We start from the raw sequence: 19,168 nt of genomic DNA on the forward strand, positions 1-19,168 counted from the left end.
TCTACATATATTACATATATATTCTTATTAAACATTTTTACATTAGTCATGTTGACAAGAAGTATTAGAATGAATGGGAGGAACCAGAAGAAAGAAGAAACAAAATAAAAGAAAAAACAAGCAAATAGCAGGCTGTGATCCGCAGTCATACTCTTTTCTGTGGATATGAATAGTATTTTGTATCATGAGTCTTTTGGAATTGTCTTAATTCCTTGCTGTGGTGAGAAGAGCTAAGTCTCCCAAAGTTGGCCATTATACAATATTGCGTTTTATGTTTCCAATGTTCTCCTGGTCCTGCTCACATCACTCAGTATCAGTGCATAGAAGTCTTTCCAGATTTTTCTGAAGTCTGCCTGCTCATCATTTGTTAGAGTACAATAGTATTTCATTACATTCATATACCACAACTTGTTCAGTTATTCCCCAGTTGATGGGCATCCCCCCAGTTTTCAGTTCTTGACCATCACAAAAAGGGCTGCTATAAATATGTTTGTACATCTCTGGCCTTTTCCCATTTGCCTGAAATCTTTGGGATACAGCCCTAGAAGTGACATTGCTGAATCAAAGGGTATACACTTTTTTATCTCCAAAATTATTACATGAATTCATGACTCCACCAAAAATGAATTAGTGTTCCAATTTTCCAACATTGCCAGCATTTACAATTTTCCTGTTTTGTCGTGTTAGCGGTGTGATAGGTGTGATGTGGGACCTGAGTTGTTTTAATTTGCATTTCTCTAATCAACAGTGATTTAGAACATTTTTTCATATGACTGTTGATAGTTTTAGTTTCTTCCTCTGAAAACTGCCTGTTCATCTCCTTTGACCATTTATGAACTGGGAAATGATTTATATTCTGATAAATTTGACTCAGTATGTATTTTAGAAATGAGGCCTTTATCAGAAATACTTACTGTAAAAATTGTTTCCTGTCTTTCTGCTTCCTTCCTAATCTTGGCTGTGGTGCTTTTGTTTGTGCAAAATCTTTTTAATCTAATGTAATAAAAATTGCCCATTTTGTGTCTCATAGGCTTCTCTATCTCTTGTTTGGTCATCACTTTCTCCATAAATCTGAGGGGTAAACTATTCCTTGCTCTCTTAATTTGCGTATAGTAATAGCCTTTGTATCTAAATCATGTACCCATTTGGATTTTATTTTGGTATATGCTTTAAGATGTTAGTCTATGCCCAGTTCCTGCCTTCCTCTTTTCCAGTTTTCTCAGCAGTTTTTTCAAATAGTGATTTTTTATCCCTGAAATGGATCTTTGGGTTTATCAAACAGTAAGATTACTACAGTCACTGACTACTTTGTCTTGTGTACCTAGCCTATTCTGCTTATCTACTGCTCTGTTTCTTGGCCAGTACCAAGTAGTTTTGATGATTGCTGCTTTATAATACAATTTGAGATCTGGTATGGCTAGGCCACCTTCCCTAGCATTTCTTTTCATTAATTCACTTCATATTCTGAACCTTTTGTTCTTCCAGGTGAATTGTAATATTTTTAATAGCTCTGCAAAACAAATTTTGGTCATTTGATTGGTATGACACTGAATAAATAATTTATGTAGAATTATCACTGTTGTTATATTAGTTCAGCCTACCCATAAGAAGTGATATTTTCTCAGTTATTAGAAATGACTTGTTTGTGTGAAAAGTGTTTTGTAATTGTGTTCATATAGTTCTGGGTTTGTTTTGGCAGGTCGATTCCCAAATATTTCATGATGTCTGTGGTAACTTTCAATGGAATTTTACTTTCTATCTCTTGCTGTTGGGTTTTGCTAGTAATATATAGAAATGCCAGTGATTTATGTGGGTTTATATCTTGAAACTTTGCTGAAGTTGTTTATTATTTCAAGTAGTTTTTTCCTTGATTCTCTAAGTATATCATCCTATCATCTGCAAAGAGTGATAGCTTTGTTTCTTCTTTACCTATTCTAATTCTTTTACTTTCTTTTTCTTATGTTATTGCTAACAGCAATATTTCTAATGCTGGGATACAGTTGGGCAAAATAGTTCCTGATTATTTTTTAAATTTCTTCTTCATTGGTGATAAATTTACCCTTTTCAATTTTTTTTTTTTTTGCAAGAGGGCAGGTAAAGCAATTGGGGTTAAGTGACTAGCCCTGGGTCAAACTGCTACTAAGTGTATCAAGTATCTGAGTCCAGATTTGAACTCAGGTCTTCCTGTCTCCACGGCCAGTCATTTTTGATACTGACAATTTGGTTTTCTTTTTTTTAAATTAAATTAACCAAAACTTCATCTATTTTATTGGTTTTTCCATAAAGCCAGCTCTTAGTTTTATTTACTAGTTCAACAGTTTTCTTAATTTTAATTTTAGTAATCTTTTTTGGTTATAACTATTTCTCAATTGTTATTTAATTGGGGATTTTTAATGTGTTCTTTTTCTGGCTATTTTAGTTGCATGCCGAATTCATTGAATTCTTTTTCTATTTATCATGTAAGCATTTAGAGATATAAAATTTCTCCTAAGAACTGCTTCAGTTTTGCATTACATTGTCTCATTATTGTAATTTTCTTGTATGAAGTTATTCATCATTTCTATGCTTTGTTGTTTGACCCACTCATTTTTTAGGATTAGATTGTTTCATTTCCAATTGATTTTTAGTCTCATTACATATAATTTTTATTCCTTCATGACCTGAGAAAAAGATGCAATTCATATTTCTGCCTTTCTGCATTGAATTGTGAGGCTTTTATCCCCTAGTGTATGATCAATTTTTGTGTGTGTGCCAAGTACTGCTGAGAAAAAGTATATTCCATTGTATCCCCATTCAGTTTTCTCTGGAGGTCTACCCTGTCTAACTTTGCTAATTCTGTTCACCTCCCTAACTTCTTTCCAGTTTATTTTGTGGTTAAATGCATCCACTTCTGAGAGGGGGATATTGAGGTACCCCACTAGAATATTTTTGTTTTGTGTTCCTGTAACTCTCTTAACTTCTCTAAGAATCTAGATTCTATACCACTTGATGCTTAGTAATGTTTAGTTTATGTTTAGTAATGTTTAACGTTGATGTTTAGTAATGATATTCCTTCATTGTCTATGTTGCCTTTTAACAGGATGGAGTTTTCTCACTTTTCTCTTTTAATTAGATCTATTTTTGCTTTTATTTTCTTTGAGATTAGGATGCTACCCTTTTTTGTTCTTCAGCTGAAGCACAATATATTCTATACCCTGTGTGTATCCCTTTGTTTCTTTTTTTTAGTTAATTTTTAAAATTTCCCTTCAATATCAAATCTAGAAAGAGTCCATAAACTTTTCTTTTCTCACCAGAAATAAAAATAAAAATGAAGACTCAGTGTAGAGATCCCCAGGGAAGCCAGTCCTTAAAGGATGTTTCTGCCCTGTGCTAAACGTTTTAGCTGAAATCTTTACATGATAAGAGAAACTTCAGGGTGAGAAATCAAACCAGGCTAATGACTCCACAAGACTCTGATTAGGGAGCAGGAGAAATGTTGAAGCTTGTTGTTTGAGGGAACTTCTCTGAAAGGCCCATCCTGCCATTCTCTGAAGTGCTGCCACTGCACAGTTTCCAAAGGTTTCTGTTTTCCATGAGTTCTTCACATCAAGTGCATGTGACATTGTGCTTGGCCCATAGGCTGCACTGTCCTAGTGGATTAATTCACTTTAAATCCAAACAGAAAACACCATGGTAACATTGCCTGCTTCTAGTTGCTTCACAGCTCTTTATTCTCTTTTGGACTCTAATGGAGAACACACCTGTGTCTCAGGGAGGTTCCACTCACTACCACAAAGCATTCCGTATATTTCAGTTCTGGAGAAACCTGGATCACACAAGTATCTTTTGTACTTTATTGCTTCAAGTGAGACACAAGCAGGTCAATGTCAAATTTGGGTCCAGTGTGACTGTGTGCCAGGTCCTGAGTCTGGCACTAGGGGTGCAGAATAGAGCAGGAGCTAGCTCTGCCCTCTGGGCAGGGACCGCCCTCTGACCCCCTTAAACGCCCCATGGCCAACTCCCATCCAGGTTGGTGGAGCTTCATTGGCCCACAGCTCAGAGGCTCGGGGCACATAGGGCTCCCTTGCCTGAGGTCGGCTTCTCATGCCACCTAATACAGGCTCGGGTCAGGCTGGTTTTCATGTGCTCGCAACCTGGTAGGATATGAGGACCCCCATCTTATGGACAATCAAACCAAGGTCCATGGGGGTGACCTAAGTGCAAGAGCAAGGCCAGGACACACTATTGCCCTCCCCTTCCTCCTCCTCCCCCTGGGCCTCGGTTTCTCTGCTGCGCAAAAGAGGGGTAAAGGCTACTAGCACCTTCTTTTTTTTAAAAATTAAATTTTTTTTTTAGTTTTCTATATGCACTTCCATAAGTTTTAAATTATCTTCCCCTCCGTCCTCAAGACGACTTGCAATATTGTATGGTTTCACACACATATTCCTATTCACATTTTCACATTAGTCATATTGCATAGAAGAATTAAAATGGATGGGAGGAGCCATGAGAAAGAAAAAACAAAACAAAAAAGAACTAGTATTGTGCTATAATCTACATTTAGAGTCCATAGTTCCTTCTCTGGGTGTGGGTGGCATTTACTATCATGAATCCTTTGGAATTGTTTTAGGCCCTTGCATTTCCAAGAAGGGCTAAGTCTATCAAAATCAGTCATCCCACCCTGTGGCTGTTTCTGGGTCCAGTGTTCTCCCAGTTCTGCACACTTCCCTATGCATCAGTTCATATAAGTCTTTCCAGGATTTTCTAAAGTGCGCCTACTCATCATTTCTTATAAAACAATAGTATTCCATTGCTTTCATATACTGCAACTTGTTCAGCCATTCCCCAAGTGAGGGGCATCCCCTCAATTTCCAGTTGTTGGCCCCCACAAAAAGGGCTGCTATAAATATTTTTGTACATTTTGTTCTTTTTCCTACTTGTATGATCTTTTTAGCATACAGTCCAGGAAGCAGTATTGCTGGGTCAAAGGGTATGCACATTTTTATAGCCCTTGGGGCTGAGTTCCAAATTGCTTTCCAGAATGCTTTGATCAACTCACAGCTCTACCAACAATGAATGAGTGTTCCAGCTTTGTGACATCTCCAACATCGTGTTCCTGTTTTGTCATGTTAGCCAATCTGATAGGTGTAATGGGATACCTCAGAGATACCATCCCAAAGAGATCATAAAAATGAGGAAAGGATTCATGTGTACAAAAATATTTATATCCCTGTGTTACAAATGTGTTTTTTACAAACAACATATTGTGGGATAATAGTTTTTAATTTTTTCTGCTTTCCTCTTCCATTTTGTGGGAGAGTTGATCCCATTCACATTCACAGTTATGATTACTTTCTGAGTCTCTCCATCCTATTCCCTCCCCTTACACTTTCCTTTCTCCATTCTCCTCACTAGAGTTTTGCTTTTGACCAAAACCCACCTCAGTCTGCCCTCCCTTTTCTTTCCCTTTTCCTTTCCTATTTCTTCCCTAACTTTTTTCCTGCTCCTCCTTTCTCTTTCTCCTTTCCTCTTTTACTGCCTATAGGATGTTAGATTTTTATACCTGAGTATGTTATTCCTTCCTTGAGCTATATGCTCATCTCCCTCCTTTCTTTTCTACTGTAATAGATACTGCTGGCTCATCGTGTGATGTAATTTACCATTTTCTGCCTCTTTCCTTTCCTCTGCTCCCATTAAAACTCCTTAATTTGGTTTTTATCATTACATCAAAGTCAACCTAAACTCATCCCCTTTATCTATCTACCAATGTATTTATCTATGTATCTATCTATCTATCTAGATCCCTTCTAAATGTCTTAATAAAGATATAGTTCTCAAGAGTTTTAAGTATCATCTTTGCATATAAGGATGCAGTTTGTCCTCATTGAATAACATGATTTTTTTTCCCCTTTTCTGTTTACCTTTGCATGCCTCTCAGTTTTGTATTTCAAAATCATATTTTCCATTGAGCCCTTGTCATTTGATCAGGAAAGTCTGGAAGTCCTCTATTTTATTGAATATACAAAATTCCTCCCCTGAACAATGATGCTCAGTTTTGCTGGGTAGTTGATTCTTGATTGTAATCCAGGCTTTTTTGCCTGATGGAATATCAAGTTCCAATTCCTCTTATCTTTTAATGTGGAAGGTGCTAGGTCCTATGTAATCCTGACTGTGGTTTCATGATATTTGAATTGTTTTTTTGGCTGCTTGCAGTATTTTCTCCTTGACCTGTTAACTCGGGAATTTGGATACCATATTCTTTATGGTTTTCAACTTGGGATCCATTCAAGAGGTGATTGATGCATTCTTTTGATGACAATTTTACCTTCCACTTCTGGGACCACAGGGCAATTTCCCTTGATGATTTTTTTTCCACGTTCCTCAGATTTCTTTTTTTTTAATTGAATTATTTTATTTGTTTTGAGTGTTCGACAACCACTTCCATACTTCTTAGATTTTTTCCTCTCCCTCCCACTCAGTCCCCACTTCCTCCCCACTCACTCCCTGAGATGGCGTCCAACCTTGTATAGATTCCACATGTATGTTCCTATTAAATGCATGTTGCATAGAAGAATTAAAAGGAATGGGAGAAACCATAAAACAGAACATAATACAAAAGAAAATGGTCTGTTTCCATCTGTGATCCAATTCCATGATTCTTTCCCTGGATGTGGAAGGTGTTTTGCTTCAAGAGTTCATTGGAAATTTTTAAATTCATGCATTTGAATGAAGTACTAAGTCTACCAGAAGAATTCCTCTCACACTGTGGTTGTTGCTGTGTACAAAGTTCTCCTGGTTCTGCTCCTTTCACTCAGCATCAGTTCATGTAAGTCTTTTCAGGCTCCTCTGAAGTCTTCCTGTTCATAATTTCTCATATCACAGTAGTATTCCATTACATTCATATACCACAGCTTGTTCAGCCATTCTCCAATTGATGGGCATCTCCTTGATTTCCAGTTTTTCGCCAACACTAAGAGAGGTGCTATAAATATTTTTGTACATGTGGGACCCTTTCTCATTTCTTTGATCTCTTTGGCATAGAGTCCCAGAAGTGATATTACTGGGTCAAAGAGTATGCACATTTTTGGAGTCCTTTGGGCATAGTTCCAAATTGCTATCCAGAATGGTTGGATCAGCTCATAGCTCCAGCAACAATGAATTAGTGTTCCAGCTCTCCCACATCTTCTCCAACATTTATCATCTTTCTGTTTTGTCATATTAGCAAATTTGATAGGTGTGATATGGTACCTCAGAGTTGTTTGAATTTGCAACTCTCTAATCAGTAGTGATTTGGAGCATTTTTTAATATGATTAGAGATAGATTTTATTTCCTCCTCTGAAAACTGCCTATTCGTATCCTTTGACCATTTATCAATTGGGGATTCACTTGTATTCTTGTACATTTGACTCAGTTCTCTATATATTTTAGAAATGCAGCCTTTATCACAGACACTAGTTGCAAAAATTCTTTCCCAGTTTTCTGCCTCCTTCCTAATCTTGGTTGCATTGGGTTTATTTGTGCAAAAACTTTTCAATTTAATGTAATCAAAATTATCCATTTTGCACTTCATAATGTTCTCTATTTCTTGTTGCGTCGTAATTTCTCCATTCTCCGTAAATCTGACAAATACACTATTCCTTGCTCTGCTAATTTGTTAATAGTATCAATCTTTATACCTAGATCGTGTATCTATTTGGACTTTATTCTTGTGTTCGGTGTCAGGCATTGGTCTATGATCAGTTTCTGCCACACCGTTATTCAATTTTCTCAGCAGTTTTTGTCAAACAGTGACAAAAATTCTTATCCCAGAAGCTGGGGTCCTTGGATTTATCGAACAGTAGATGGATATATTCATGGACTACTGTGACTTGAGTGCCTAACCTATTCCACTGGTCTACCCCTGCTGGTTTCTTAGCCAGTACCAAATGGTTTTGATGATTGCTGTTTTATAATACAGTTTGAGATCTGGTAGGGCTAGGCCACCTTCCCTAGCATTTCTTTTCCTTATTTCCCTTGATATTCTGGACCTTTTGTTCTGCCAGATGAATTTTGATATTATTTTTTCTTGCTCTAGAAAATAATTATCTGGTAGTTTGATTGGCATGGCACTGAATAAGTAAATTACTTTAGGTAGAATTGTCATTTTTATTATATTAGCTCAGCCTTCCCCCGAGCAACTGATGTTTTTCCACTTACTTAGATCTGACTTCATTTGCGCAAAAAGTGTTTTGTAATTGTGTTCATGTAGTCCTTGAGTTTGTTTTGGCAGGTAAACTCCCAGATATTTTATAGTGTCTACCATAGCTTTAAATGAAATTTCTCTTTCTATCTCTTGCTGTTGGGCAAATAGTTTTTTTCAAATAGTTTTTTACTTGATTCTCTGAGATTCTCTAAGTATATCATCATATCATCTACAAAGAGTGCTAACTTACTTTCTTCTTTGCCTATTCTAATTCCTTCAATTTCTTCTCTTATTGCTAAAGCTAGCATTTTTAATACCATATTAAATAACATTGGTGATAATGGACATCCTTGTTTCACCCTTGATCTTACTGGAAATGCATCTAGTTTGTCCTCATTGCATATAATGCTTGCTGGTGGTTTTGGGTAGATACTGCTTATTATTTTATGGAAAGTTCCATTTTTTTTAAAATTAAATTTATTTATTTAGCTTTTAACATTCATTTTCACAAAATTTTGGGTTACAAATTTTCTCCCCTTTTATCCCCTCCCCCTCCCAAACACCAAGCATTCTAATTGCCCCTATGACCAATCTGCCCTCTCTTCTATCATCCCTCTCTGCCCTTGTCTCCATCTTCTCTTTTGTCCTGTAGGGCCAGATAGCTTTCTATACCCCCTTACCTGTATTTCTTATTTCCTAGTGGCAAGAACATTACTCGACAGTTGATCCTACCACTTTGAGTTCCACCTTCTTTACCTCCCTCCCTCTCCACCCCTTCCCTTTGGAAGGCAAGCAATTCAATATAGGCCAAATCTGTGTAGTTTTGCAAATGACTTCCATAATAGTTATGTTGTATAGGACTAACTATATTTCCCTCCATCCTATCCTGTCCCCCATTACTTCTATTCTCTTTTGATCCTGTCCCTCCCCATGAGTGTCGACCTCAAATTGCTCCCTCCTCCCCATGCCCTCCCTTCTATCATCCCCCCCACCCTGCTTGTCCCCTTATCCCCCACTTTCCTATATTGTGAGATAGGTTTTCCTACCAAAATGAGTGTGCATTTTATTCTTTCCTTTAGTGGAATGTGATGAGAGTAGACTTCATGTTTTTCTCTTACCTCCTCTCTTTATCCCTCCACTAATGAGTCTTTTGCTTGCCTCTTTTATGAGAGATAATTTGCCCCATTCAATTTCTCCCTTTCTCCTCCCAATATATTTCTCTCTCACTGCTTGATTTCATTTTTTTTTAATTTTTATTTAGCTTTTAACATTCATTTTCACAAAATTTTGGGTTACAAATTTTCTCCCCTTTTATCCCCTCCCCCTCCCAAACCCAAGCATTCTAATTGCCCCTGTGACCAATCTGCTCTCTCTTCTATCCTCCCTCTCTGCCCTTGTCTCCGTCTTCTCTTTTGTCCTGTAGGGCCAGATAGCTTTCTTTACCCCTTAACCTGTATTTATTATTTCCTAGTGGTAAGAACATTACAGTTGATCCTAACACTTTGAGTTCCAACTTCTTTAGCTCCCTCCCTCTCCACCCCTTCCCTTTGGAGGACAAGCAATTCAATATAGGCCAAATCTGTGTAGTTTTGCAAATGATTTCCATACTAGTTGTGTTGTATAGGACTAACTATATTTCCCTCCATCCTATCCTGTCCCCCATTACTTCTATTCTCTTATGATCCTTTCCCTCCCCATGAGTGTCGACCTCGGATTGCATTCTCCTCCCCATGCCCTCCCCTCTATCCTCCCCCCGACCCTGCTTGTGCCCTTGTCCCCCACTCTCCTGTATTGTGAGATAGGTTTTCCTATCAAAATGAGTGTGCATTTTATTCTTTCCTTTAGTGGAATGTGATGAGAGTAGACCTCATGTTTTTCTCTCGCCTCCCCTCTTTATCCCTCCACTAATAAGTCTTTTGCTTGCCTCTTTTATGAGAGATAATTTGCCCCATTCAATTTCACCCTTTCTCCTCCCAATATTTCTCTCTCACTGCTTGATTTCATTTTTTTTTTAAGATATGATCCCATCCTCTTCAAATCACTCTGTGCACTCTGTCTCTATGTATGTGTGCGTGTGTGCATGTGTGTGTGTGTACTCCCACCCAGTACCCAGATACTGAAATGTTTCAAGAGTTACAAATATTGTCTTTCCATGTAGGAATGTAAACAGTTCAACTTTAGTAAGTCCCTTATGACTTCTCTTTGCTGTTCACCTTTTCATGGTCCTCTTCATTCTTGTGTTTGAAAGTCAAATTTTCTTTTCAGCTCTGGTCTTTTCATCAAGAAAACCTGAAAATCCTCCATTTCATTGAAAGACCATTTTTTCTCCTGAAGTATTATACTCAGTTTTGCTGGGTAGGTGATTCTTGGTTTTAGTCCTAGTTCCTTTGACTTCTGGAATATCCTATTCCACACCCTTCGATCCCTTAATATAGAAGCTGCTAGATCTTGTGTTATCCTGATTGTATTTCTACAATACTTGAATTGTTTCTTTCTAGCTGCTTGCAATATTTTCTCTTTCACCTGGGAATTCTGGAATTTGGCCACAATGTTGCTAGGAGTTTCTCTTTTTGGATCTCTTTCAGGCAGTGTTCTGTGGATTCCTTGAATATTTATTTTGCCCTCTGGTTCTAGAATCTCAGGGCAGTTTTCCTTGATAATTTCATGGAAGATGATGTCTAGGCTCTTCTTTTGATCATGGTTTTCAGGTAGTCCCAGAATTTTTACATTGTCTCTCCTGAATCTATTTTCCAGGTCAGTTGTTTTTCCAATAAGATATTTCACATTATCTTCCATTTTTCCAATCTTCTCGCTATGTTCTGTGATATCTGTCTTTCTCATAAAGTCCTTAGTGTCCATCTGTGCCATTCTAGTTTTGAAAGAACTATTTTCTTCAGTGAGCTTTTGAATCTCCTTTTCCATTTGGCTAATTCTGCTTTTGAAAGCATTCTTCTCCTCATTGGCTTTTTGAACCTCTTTTGCCAATTGAGTTAGGCTAGTTTTCAAGGTGTTAATTTCTTCAACATTTTTTTGGTTCTCCTTTAGCAGGGAGCTGATCTGCTTTTCATGCTTCTCTTTCATCCCTCTCATTTCTCTTCCCAGTTTTTCCTCCACCTCTCTAACTTGATTTTCAAAATTCTTTTTGAGCTCTTCCATGGCCTGAGCCCATTGGGTGGGCTGGGACACAGAATCCTTGATTTCTGTGTCTTTGCCTGATGGTAAGCATTGTTCTTCCTCATCAGAAAGGAAGGGAGGAAATGTCTGTTCTCCCAGAAAGTAACCTTCAATAGTTTTATTTCTTTTCCCTTTTCTGGGCATTCTCCCCAGCCAGTGACTTGACCTCTGGATATTCTCCTCACACCCACCTCGCCTCCTGGTCCTCCCAACCAGCGTTTGGGGACTGAGATTCAAATGCTGCTTCCCGCCTTAGGGCTTTTGGCGGGGGCAGGGCTGCTATTCAGTGTGAGAATTAAGTTCAGATGGTCAGGTCAGGGCAGGGCCGCCTCTCAGGCTCAGTTCCCTCAGGGGGTTTATGTACAGACCTTCCACAATGGATCCAGGCTTCCGCCCTCTTGGGGAGCCCCTGTCTGCAGCCGCCTCTCAGCTTCTATCTCCCGGGGGGGCCCGAGCCATGGGGGCACCCCACTCCCCTCTCGACCCACCAAAGAGACTCTCTCACCAACCCCCGTCACCTGTGGGTGGAGGGGCTTGTGCCGCCGCTGGAGATCCCGTCCCTGAAGCCTGCTCAGGTCTGTACCTCTCGGAGCCGTGGCCGCCGCAGGGCTGGGCTGGGCTCCGCATCTGCAGCACGACAGACCTTTTGCGAGAGGTTTGCAGGTCCCTCTGTGGGTGGAGGAACCTGCGTGGCCGCTGGAGATCCCGTCCCTGTAGCCCGCTCGGATCTTTTCCTCTCGGTGCTGCGGCTGTGGCAGGGCTGCACTCAGCTCCCAGTCCCGGCGCCCAGTCCGCAGCACGAAGGACCCCCTGCGAGAGGTCTGCAGGTCTCTCTGGAACAGAAATCTCCCTCGCTCCAATGTTCTGTGGCCTCTGGGTGCAGAATTCGCCGTGAGTTACTTCCCTGTCGCTGTTCTGTGGGTTGTGGGTTCAGAGCTATGTGTATGTGCGTCTTTCTACTCCGCCATCTTGGCTCCGCCGCCCCCGGAAAGTTCCATTTATTCCTGTACTTTCCATTGTTTTCAGTAGGAATGGGTGTTGTATTTTGTCAGAATCTTTTTCTGCATCTATTGAGATAATCATGTGGTTTTTTGTTACTTTTGTTGTTGATATGATCAACAGTTACTTTGCCCAACTATTTCCCCATAAATTAGACAATTTAAATGAGATGGATCATTATTTTGAAATTGCCCAGATTAACCAGAGAGGTAGTTGAGTACTTAAATAATCCCATCTCAGAAAAGGAAATTGAATTAGCAATCAGTGAACTCCCTAGGAAAAAATCTCCTGGGCCAGATGTATTTATAAGTAAATTTTATCAAACATTTAAAGAACAGTTAATTCCAATACTATATAGACTATTTGAGAAAACTACTGAAGAAGGAGTCCTACCAAATTCTTTTTATGATAGAAATGTGGTTCTGATATGTAAACCAGGAAGAGCCAAAACAGAGAAAGAAAATTATAGATCAGTTTCTCTTATGAATATAGATGCAAAAATTTTAAATAGGATACTAGCAAAGAGAATACAGCAACTTCTCACGAGAATAATACATTGTGACCAGGTAGTATTTATACCAGGAATGCAGGGCTGGTTCACTATTAGAAAAACTATCCTTGATTTCTTGAAAGATGCTGTCCAAGTGTTTTTTTTTTTATCACAACTTTTAGGTAAACCAACAATTTTTAAATTATCTCTCCTGGATCTGTTTTCCATTTCCATGGTCATTTGTTTTTCCACTGAGGTATTTATAAATTTTCTTCTATTTTTTTCATTCCTTTAATTTTTTTGGCTAACTGATTATTGATGATTCATAGAGCCATTAGCTCCCACTTACCCAATTCTAATTTTTAATGAATTGTTTTCTCCAGCTATCTTTTAAGTACCTCCTTTTCCATTTGACCAATTCTCTTTTTGAAGGGGTTGTTTTCTTCAGTGTACTTTCTTTCCGTTTTGGCAAATGTGTTTGAAAAGGAATCATTCAGTTATTTTCTACCTCTCATACTTGACTTTTGAAATCCTTCCTGAGCTGTTCCAAGAAGGCTTTTTGTTCTTGAGATCAGTTCATACTCCCCTTTAAGGATTCAGAAGTGGGTGTATTGTCAGTGTTGTCCTCTCCTGAATTTGTGTTTTGATCTTCCCTGTCACCAAGGTACTTATGTATTTATGGTCACTGCTTTTCTTGTTGCTTTTTCTCATGCTGTTTGCTTTTTTTTTTCTTTTCAGAGGGCACTGACCCAGGCTTCTTCTGTCAGGGGCTAGGGGCCTGGTTATAGGTTTTGTGTGCTGGGGCCTCAGGTACTGGCAGTTGCAAACTCTAGTAATCTGATAGTTTACCTGGTGCTGAGCTATAGCTGCTGGTAGTGGCTGGTATGTGCCTGGTGTTGACACTTACCTGCTCCACCATCCTGGGGCTAAGGATCTCCCCATTTCCCTGAGGTGGGGCTTGCCACTGGCTGTTGGAACACTTCCCATCCCTTTCTGGTCCCCCTTCAACCACAGCAAGAGGGATATTTCCCATTAATCCCCCTAGTCTCTGGAGCACTGCTCCACCTCATCTTTCTGCTCGCTCCATTATTCCAGGATTTTTCCTGGGGCAAATATTTCTCTGGGTTTTTCATGGTCAGTCAGGGAGGGTGAGAGCAACTTACTGCTTACTCCACCATCTTGGTTCCTGGAAGTTGAAAAGGGTGACTGTCAAAAGTGCCATTTGTGGGTCAATAACTTCAGGAGTAGCCACTGTTGCTGCTACCACAGCTGATTCAGTCACTCCCAAGGCCTGCTCCTGTCAGGTGTACTGGCACTACCTGTGCTGGATTGCACTTGTTTCTTACCCAGTTCCTGTACACCCCTCCTGCTGACCTTCTAGTAACATCTGTCATCTGTGGGCTGAGAAGTCTAGAAATAGCCACTGCTGTTGGTGATGCTGGAAAATAAGGTCTGCTCCAGGTTTCCTGGGGCCAGTTCTATGCTCCTATGGACTGCTCTCCTCTCTCAGCCCAGTACAACAGACCCCCAGACAACAAACCTACAACAGTCTTCCAGGTTGTCTTGGACTGTACTCGGTCTCATTGTGGGTTCTGCTACTTCAGAATTTGTTCAGAATCACTTTCTTTTTTTTACATTTTATTTATCTATTTTTAGTTTTCAACATTCATTTCCACAAAATTTTGAGTTCCAAATTTTTTCCCCATCTCTCCCCTCCCCCATCCCCAAAAGCCATGCATTTTGATTATCCCTTCCCTCAATTTGCCCTCCTTTCTGTCACACCCTCGCTTCTCTTATGCCTATCTTCTTTCTTTTCTTGTAGGGAGAGATAGATTTTTATACCCCATTACCTGTATTTCTTGTTTCTCAGTTGTATGCAGGAACAATTCTCAACATTCATTTCTAATACTTTGATTTCCAACTTCTCTCCCTTCCTCCCTCCCCACCCATCCCCACTGAGAAGGCAAGCAATTCAGTATAGGCTATATATGTGTAGTTTTGCAGAAGACTTCCATAATAGGTTGTTCAAGACTAACTATATTTCCCTCCATCCTATCCTGCCCCCATTTACTCTATGCTCCTTTGATGTTGCCCTTCCCTAAAAGTGTTTACTTCTAATGCCATTTGCCCTTATTTTATCATTCCCCCCACCCCACTTATCCCTTTCTATCCAACTTTACTCTAGTGTAAAATAGATTTTCATACCAAATTGAGTCTACATGTTATTCCCTCCTTTAGCCAAATGTGATGAGAGTAAGCTTCACTTTTTATCTTTCACCTTCCCGCTTTTCCCCTCCATTGAAAAAGCTTTATCTTATCTCTTTCATGAGATAATTTGCCCCATTCCATTTCTCCCTTTCTCCTCCCAATATATTCCTTTCTCACCCCTTAATTTTATTTTTTTAGATATCATCCCTTCCTATTCAGCTCACCTTGTGCTCTCTGTCTTTAATGTATATGATCCCTCCAACTACCCAAATACTGAGAAAAGTTTCAAGAGTTACAAATACTATCTTTCCATGTAGGAATGTAAGCAGTTCAACTTTAGTAAATCCCTTATTTCTCTTTCCTGTTTACCTTTTCATGCTTCTCTTGATTCTTGTCTTTGAAAGTCAAATTTTCTATTCAGTTCTGGTCTTTTCATCAAGAATGCTTGAAAGTCCTCTATTCTATAGAATGACCACTTTTTCTCCTGAAATATTGTACTCAGTTTTGCTGGGTAGGTGATTCTTGGTGTTAGTCCTAGTTCCTTTGACTTCTGGAATATCCTATTCCATGCCCTTCGATCCCTTAATGTAGAAGCTGCCAGACCTTGTGTTATCCTGATTGTATTTCCACAATACTTGAATTGTTTCTTTCTAGCTGCTTGAAATATTTTCTCCTTGACCTGGGAACTCTGGCTACAATATTCCTAGAAGTATCTCTTTTCGGATCTCTTTCAGGAGGTGATCGGGGCTTCTTCCAGTATTTATTTTACCCTCTGGTTCTAGAACATCAAGGCAGTTTTCCTTCATAATTTCATGTAAGATGATATCTAAGGCTCTTTTTTTTGATCATGGCTTTCAGGTAATGGCATAATTTTTAAATTGCATCTCCTGGATCTATTTTCCAGGTCAGTTGTTTTTCCAATGAGATATTTCACATTATCTTCTATTTTTTCATTCTTTTGGTTTTGTTTTGTAATTTCTTGGTTTCTCATAAAGTCATTAGCTTCCATCTGCTCCATTGTAATTTTTAGTGAGCTTTTGAACCTCCTTTTCCATTTGGCTAATTTTTAAAGCATTCTCCTTGGTGGCTTTTTGAACCTCTTGCCAATTGAGTTAGCCTATTTTTAAAGGTATTATTTTCTTCAGCATTTTTTTGAGTCTCCTTTAGCAAGCTATTGAGTTGCTTTTCATAATTTTCTTGCATTGCTCTTATTTCTCTTCCCAATTTTTCCTCCACCTATCTTACTTGATTTTCAAAATCCTTTTTGAGGTCTTCCATGACCTGAGATCATTGCATATTCATTTTGGAGATTTTGAATGCAGAAACCTTGACTTTTATGTCTTCCTCTGATGATATGTATTGTTCTTCCTCATCTGAAAGGATGGAAGAAAATACCTGTTCACCAAGAAAGTACCTTCTATAGTCTTATTTTTTTCCCCTTTTTTGGACATTTTCCCAGCCTGTTACTTGACTTTTGAGTTCTTTGTCAAGAGGAGAGTCTACTCAGGGGACCTGTAAGTTCTCACTTCGTCCAAGGTGGCACAACCAAATGGGAGGAGTTTACTCCTCTCCTGGCCTGTTCTCTGGTCTGGGAGATACTGCAAGCTTTTCTGCCCAGAATCTGAGTGGAATTCCTTCTGTAGAGCTTCCATTAGCTCTACTACTCCAGCCAGTGCTCCTCACCCCAGGGCCGCCACTCAGGGCTGAGATCCAGATCAGTGGCTCAATTCCCCCACGGTTTTTAAGCCGAGGCTTCCTGCTTTGAGTGGGGCCAGATCGCATTCTGTTCTCCCCCAGGTGAAAGAACTTTATCACTGACCTTTGAAGCTGTCTTTGGCATCTGTGGATTGAGGGATCAGGGAACTGCAGCTGCAGCTGTGGATTCTGTGTGCCCTGAGGCCTGCTCTGGTTCTGTCCCTGCTGCTTAGCTAAGACCTGACTGCCCTCAAGTCCTCACTCAGTGCAATAGACCTTTCCTGTCAGCGTTGGAGGCTGCCTTGGGCTGGAAATCACTTTTGCTGTGTTTTGTGGCTTCTGCTCTAGAATTTGTTCAGAGTCATTTTTTACTGGTATTTTATGGGCTATGGTCTATGAGCTTCTACAGATCTGTCCTTCTACTCCCCTATCTTGGCTCCGCCCTCCTAGAATCACTTTTTAGAGTTATTTTGAAGGATTTGGGGGACAGCTCAGGTGAATTCCTGCTTTAACTCAACTATTTGGCTCAGACCTCCTCCACATAGTCTTATACCTCACTGATGGAGTACTTGCCTTTTTCCTAATTCCATTGGGCTAAGCATTGTATAGCAAGACATTTTCCAGCTTTCATGATTCCATCAGGATTCTCATTTCAAATAGAAAATGCTTTTCTTAATATTCAATTGGTTTCAACTATTGCCTCTGATAGTCATAAAGGTTACATGGGTTGTAGGCAGAGTCCTTCTCTGGGCTGCAGTTTCCTCTTCTAAGTTGAAAAGGCTTTTACTAGATGAATTGTGAAGTCTCTTTGGGTTCTAAATCATGTGATTTCTGATGATTTAGGAGCTGGTGACATTGAAGGATGTGATTGTGGTCTTCACTGAGAAGGAGTGGTGCCTCTTGGACCATTCTCAGAAAGAGCTGTACAAGGAGGTCATGCTGGAGAATATCCAGAATCTGCTTTCCCTGGGTAAGGACATTACTTTTCATTTCTTTGTGTTGTCAGGACAAATTGAGCACAAATGGCAGAGAATGGATTCATACTCTTATATCTCAGCCTCAGATGCTGCCTTGAGTGCACAGTCAACTGTGTACACCAGTTCTCTATCCACTTTCAGCATTTCCAAGTTAAATGACTTACCATCAGATCTGGATTCATTCTCACTGGAAGAAAGTGAAATTTTAAAAACAAAACTCCTACTTAATAGAGAAATTTCAAATGGTCACAAGGCCAAAAAGCGTTCTTGGAAGAACTTTAAAAGGACTTCAAAAATCTAATGAGGGCCTGAGGACAAATTAAGGGAAAAGCTAGACAGTCTAGAAAATCAACAAAATTTTGAAAAAACCAGTTAAAAAGACAGATCCAAAATCTTGAGAAAGAATAACTTAAAAACTAGAATTGGGTATAATATCTATTGATATTATAAAATACCCAGAAATACTCAAAATCAAAACAATGTAAAAAGTAGAAGGGAATATGAAATATCTCATTTGAAAAACAAAAGCTGTAGAGAATACTTCAAGGAAATATAATATAAGAATTTTTACACTACCTGAATGGTATGATTAAAGAGTCTAGGTACAATATTTCAAGACATTATGAAGGAAAATTGACCTCATTCTAGAACAAAGAAGTAAAATAAAAATAGGAAAAAACTCACTATTCACCTCCTGAAAGAGATAACAAAATGAAAACTTACAGGCACATTATGGCCAAGTTTTAAAGCTCCCAAGTTAAATAGAAAATACTAGACACAGCAAGAAAATCACAATGTGAATACTGTGGAGCTAAAATCAAGATAACATAAGAATAGAAGTTTCTACATTAAAAGACCATAGGGCTAATCATATTATATTTCACAGGTAAAGGGAGCTGGGGTTGTAACTAAAAATCACTCAGCAAAGCTGAGTATAATCCTGAATTAAAAAAAAAGGATATTTAATGAAGTTAAAGACATTCAGGTATTTATGAGTAAAAGAGCACAACTCAATGGAAAATTGAACATGGAAGGTCCAGGAGAAACATAAGATGAACATTAAACATCCATTATAAGGTACTCAACAAGGTCAAACTGTTTACTTTTTATGTGTGAAAATGTTATGAGTACCTTTAATAATGCCATCATTTCTTGGGTAGTTTAAAAGAAAAGTTTAATGTGGGTTGAGTATGATGGGTTGATTCCAAAAAAATAATGTTGGCTAGGTACAGGTACAATGGAGAAGTTATTACACAGTAACACATCCTGCAAGGAAGAAGTAAAATAGAAGGAGCAGATGAGAGGGGGTGGCTACTTATGCTGCTACTTTATTCCCATGAAATTAACAGGAAAAAAAGTACCTAAATTATCTTGTTTTAGAAAAAGAAATTGAACTGGCTACAAATGAGCTTCCTAAGGTTTAAGCAACTGACCAGAAGGATTTTCAAGGGAATTCTATCCAA

At 38.9% G+C, this 19,168-nt stretch overlaps 1 protein-coding gene across 1 annotated transcript in view; it reads left to right on the forward strand.

The window, feature by feature from the left end:
• The window catches only part of LOC140507387 (uncharacterized), a 54,206-nt gene that overhangs the window by 29,765 nt on the left and 5,273 nt on the right, over positions 1-19,168 (forward strand). The window contains exon 2 of the mRNA XM_072615488.1: positions 17,572-17,698. Coding sequence (XP_072471589.1) covers positions 17,572-17,698 — 127 coding nt within the window. The remainder of the gene's footprint in view (positions 1-17,571; positions 17,699-19,168) is intronic.

The sequence above is a fragment of the Notamacropus eugenii genome, chromosome 5 (assembly GCF_028372415.1).
Source record: "Notamacropus eugenii isolate mMacEug1 chromosome 5, mMacEug1.pri_v2, whole genome shotgun sequence".
NCBI classification, from domain to species: domain Eukaryota; kingdom Metazoa; phylum Chordata; class Mammalia; order Diprotodontia; family Macropodidae; genus Notamacropus; species Notamacropus eugenii.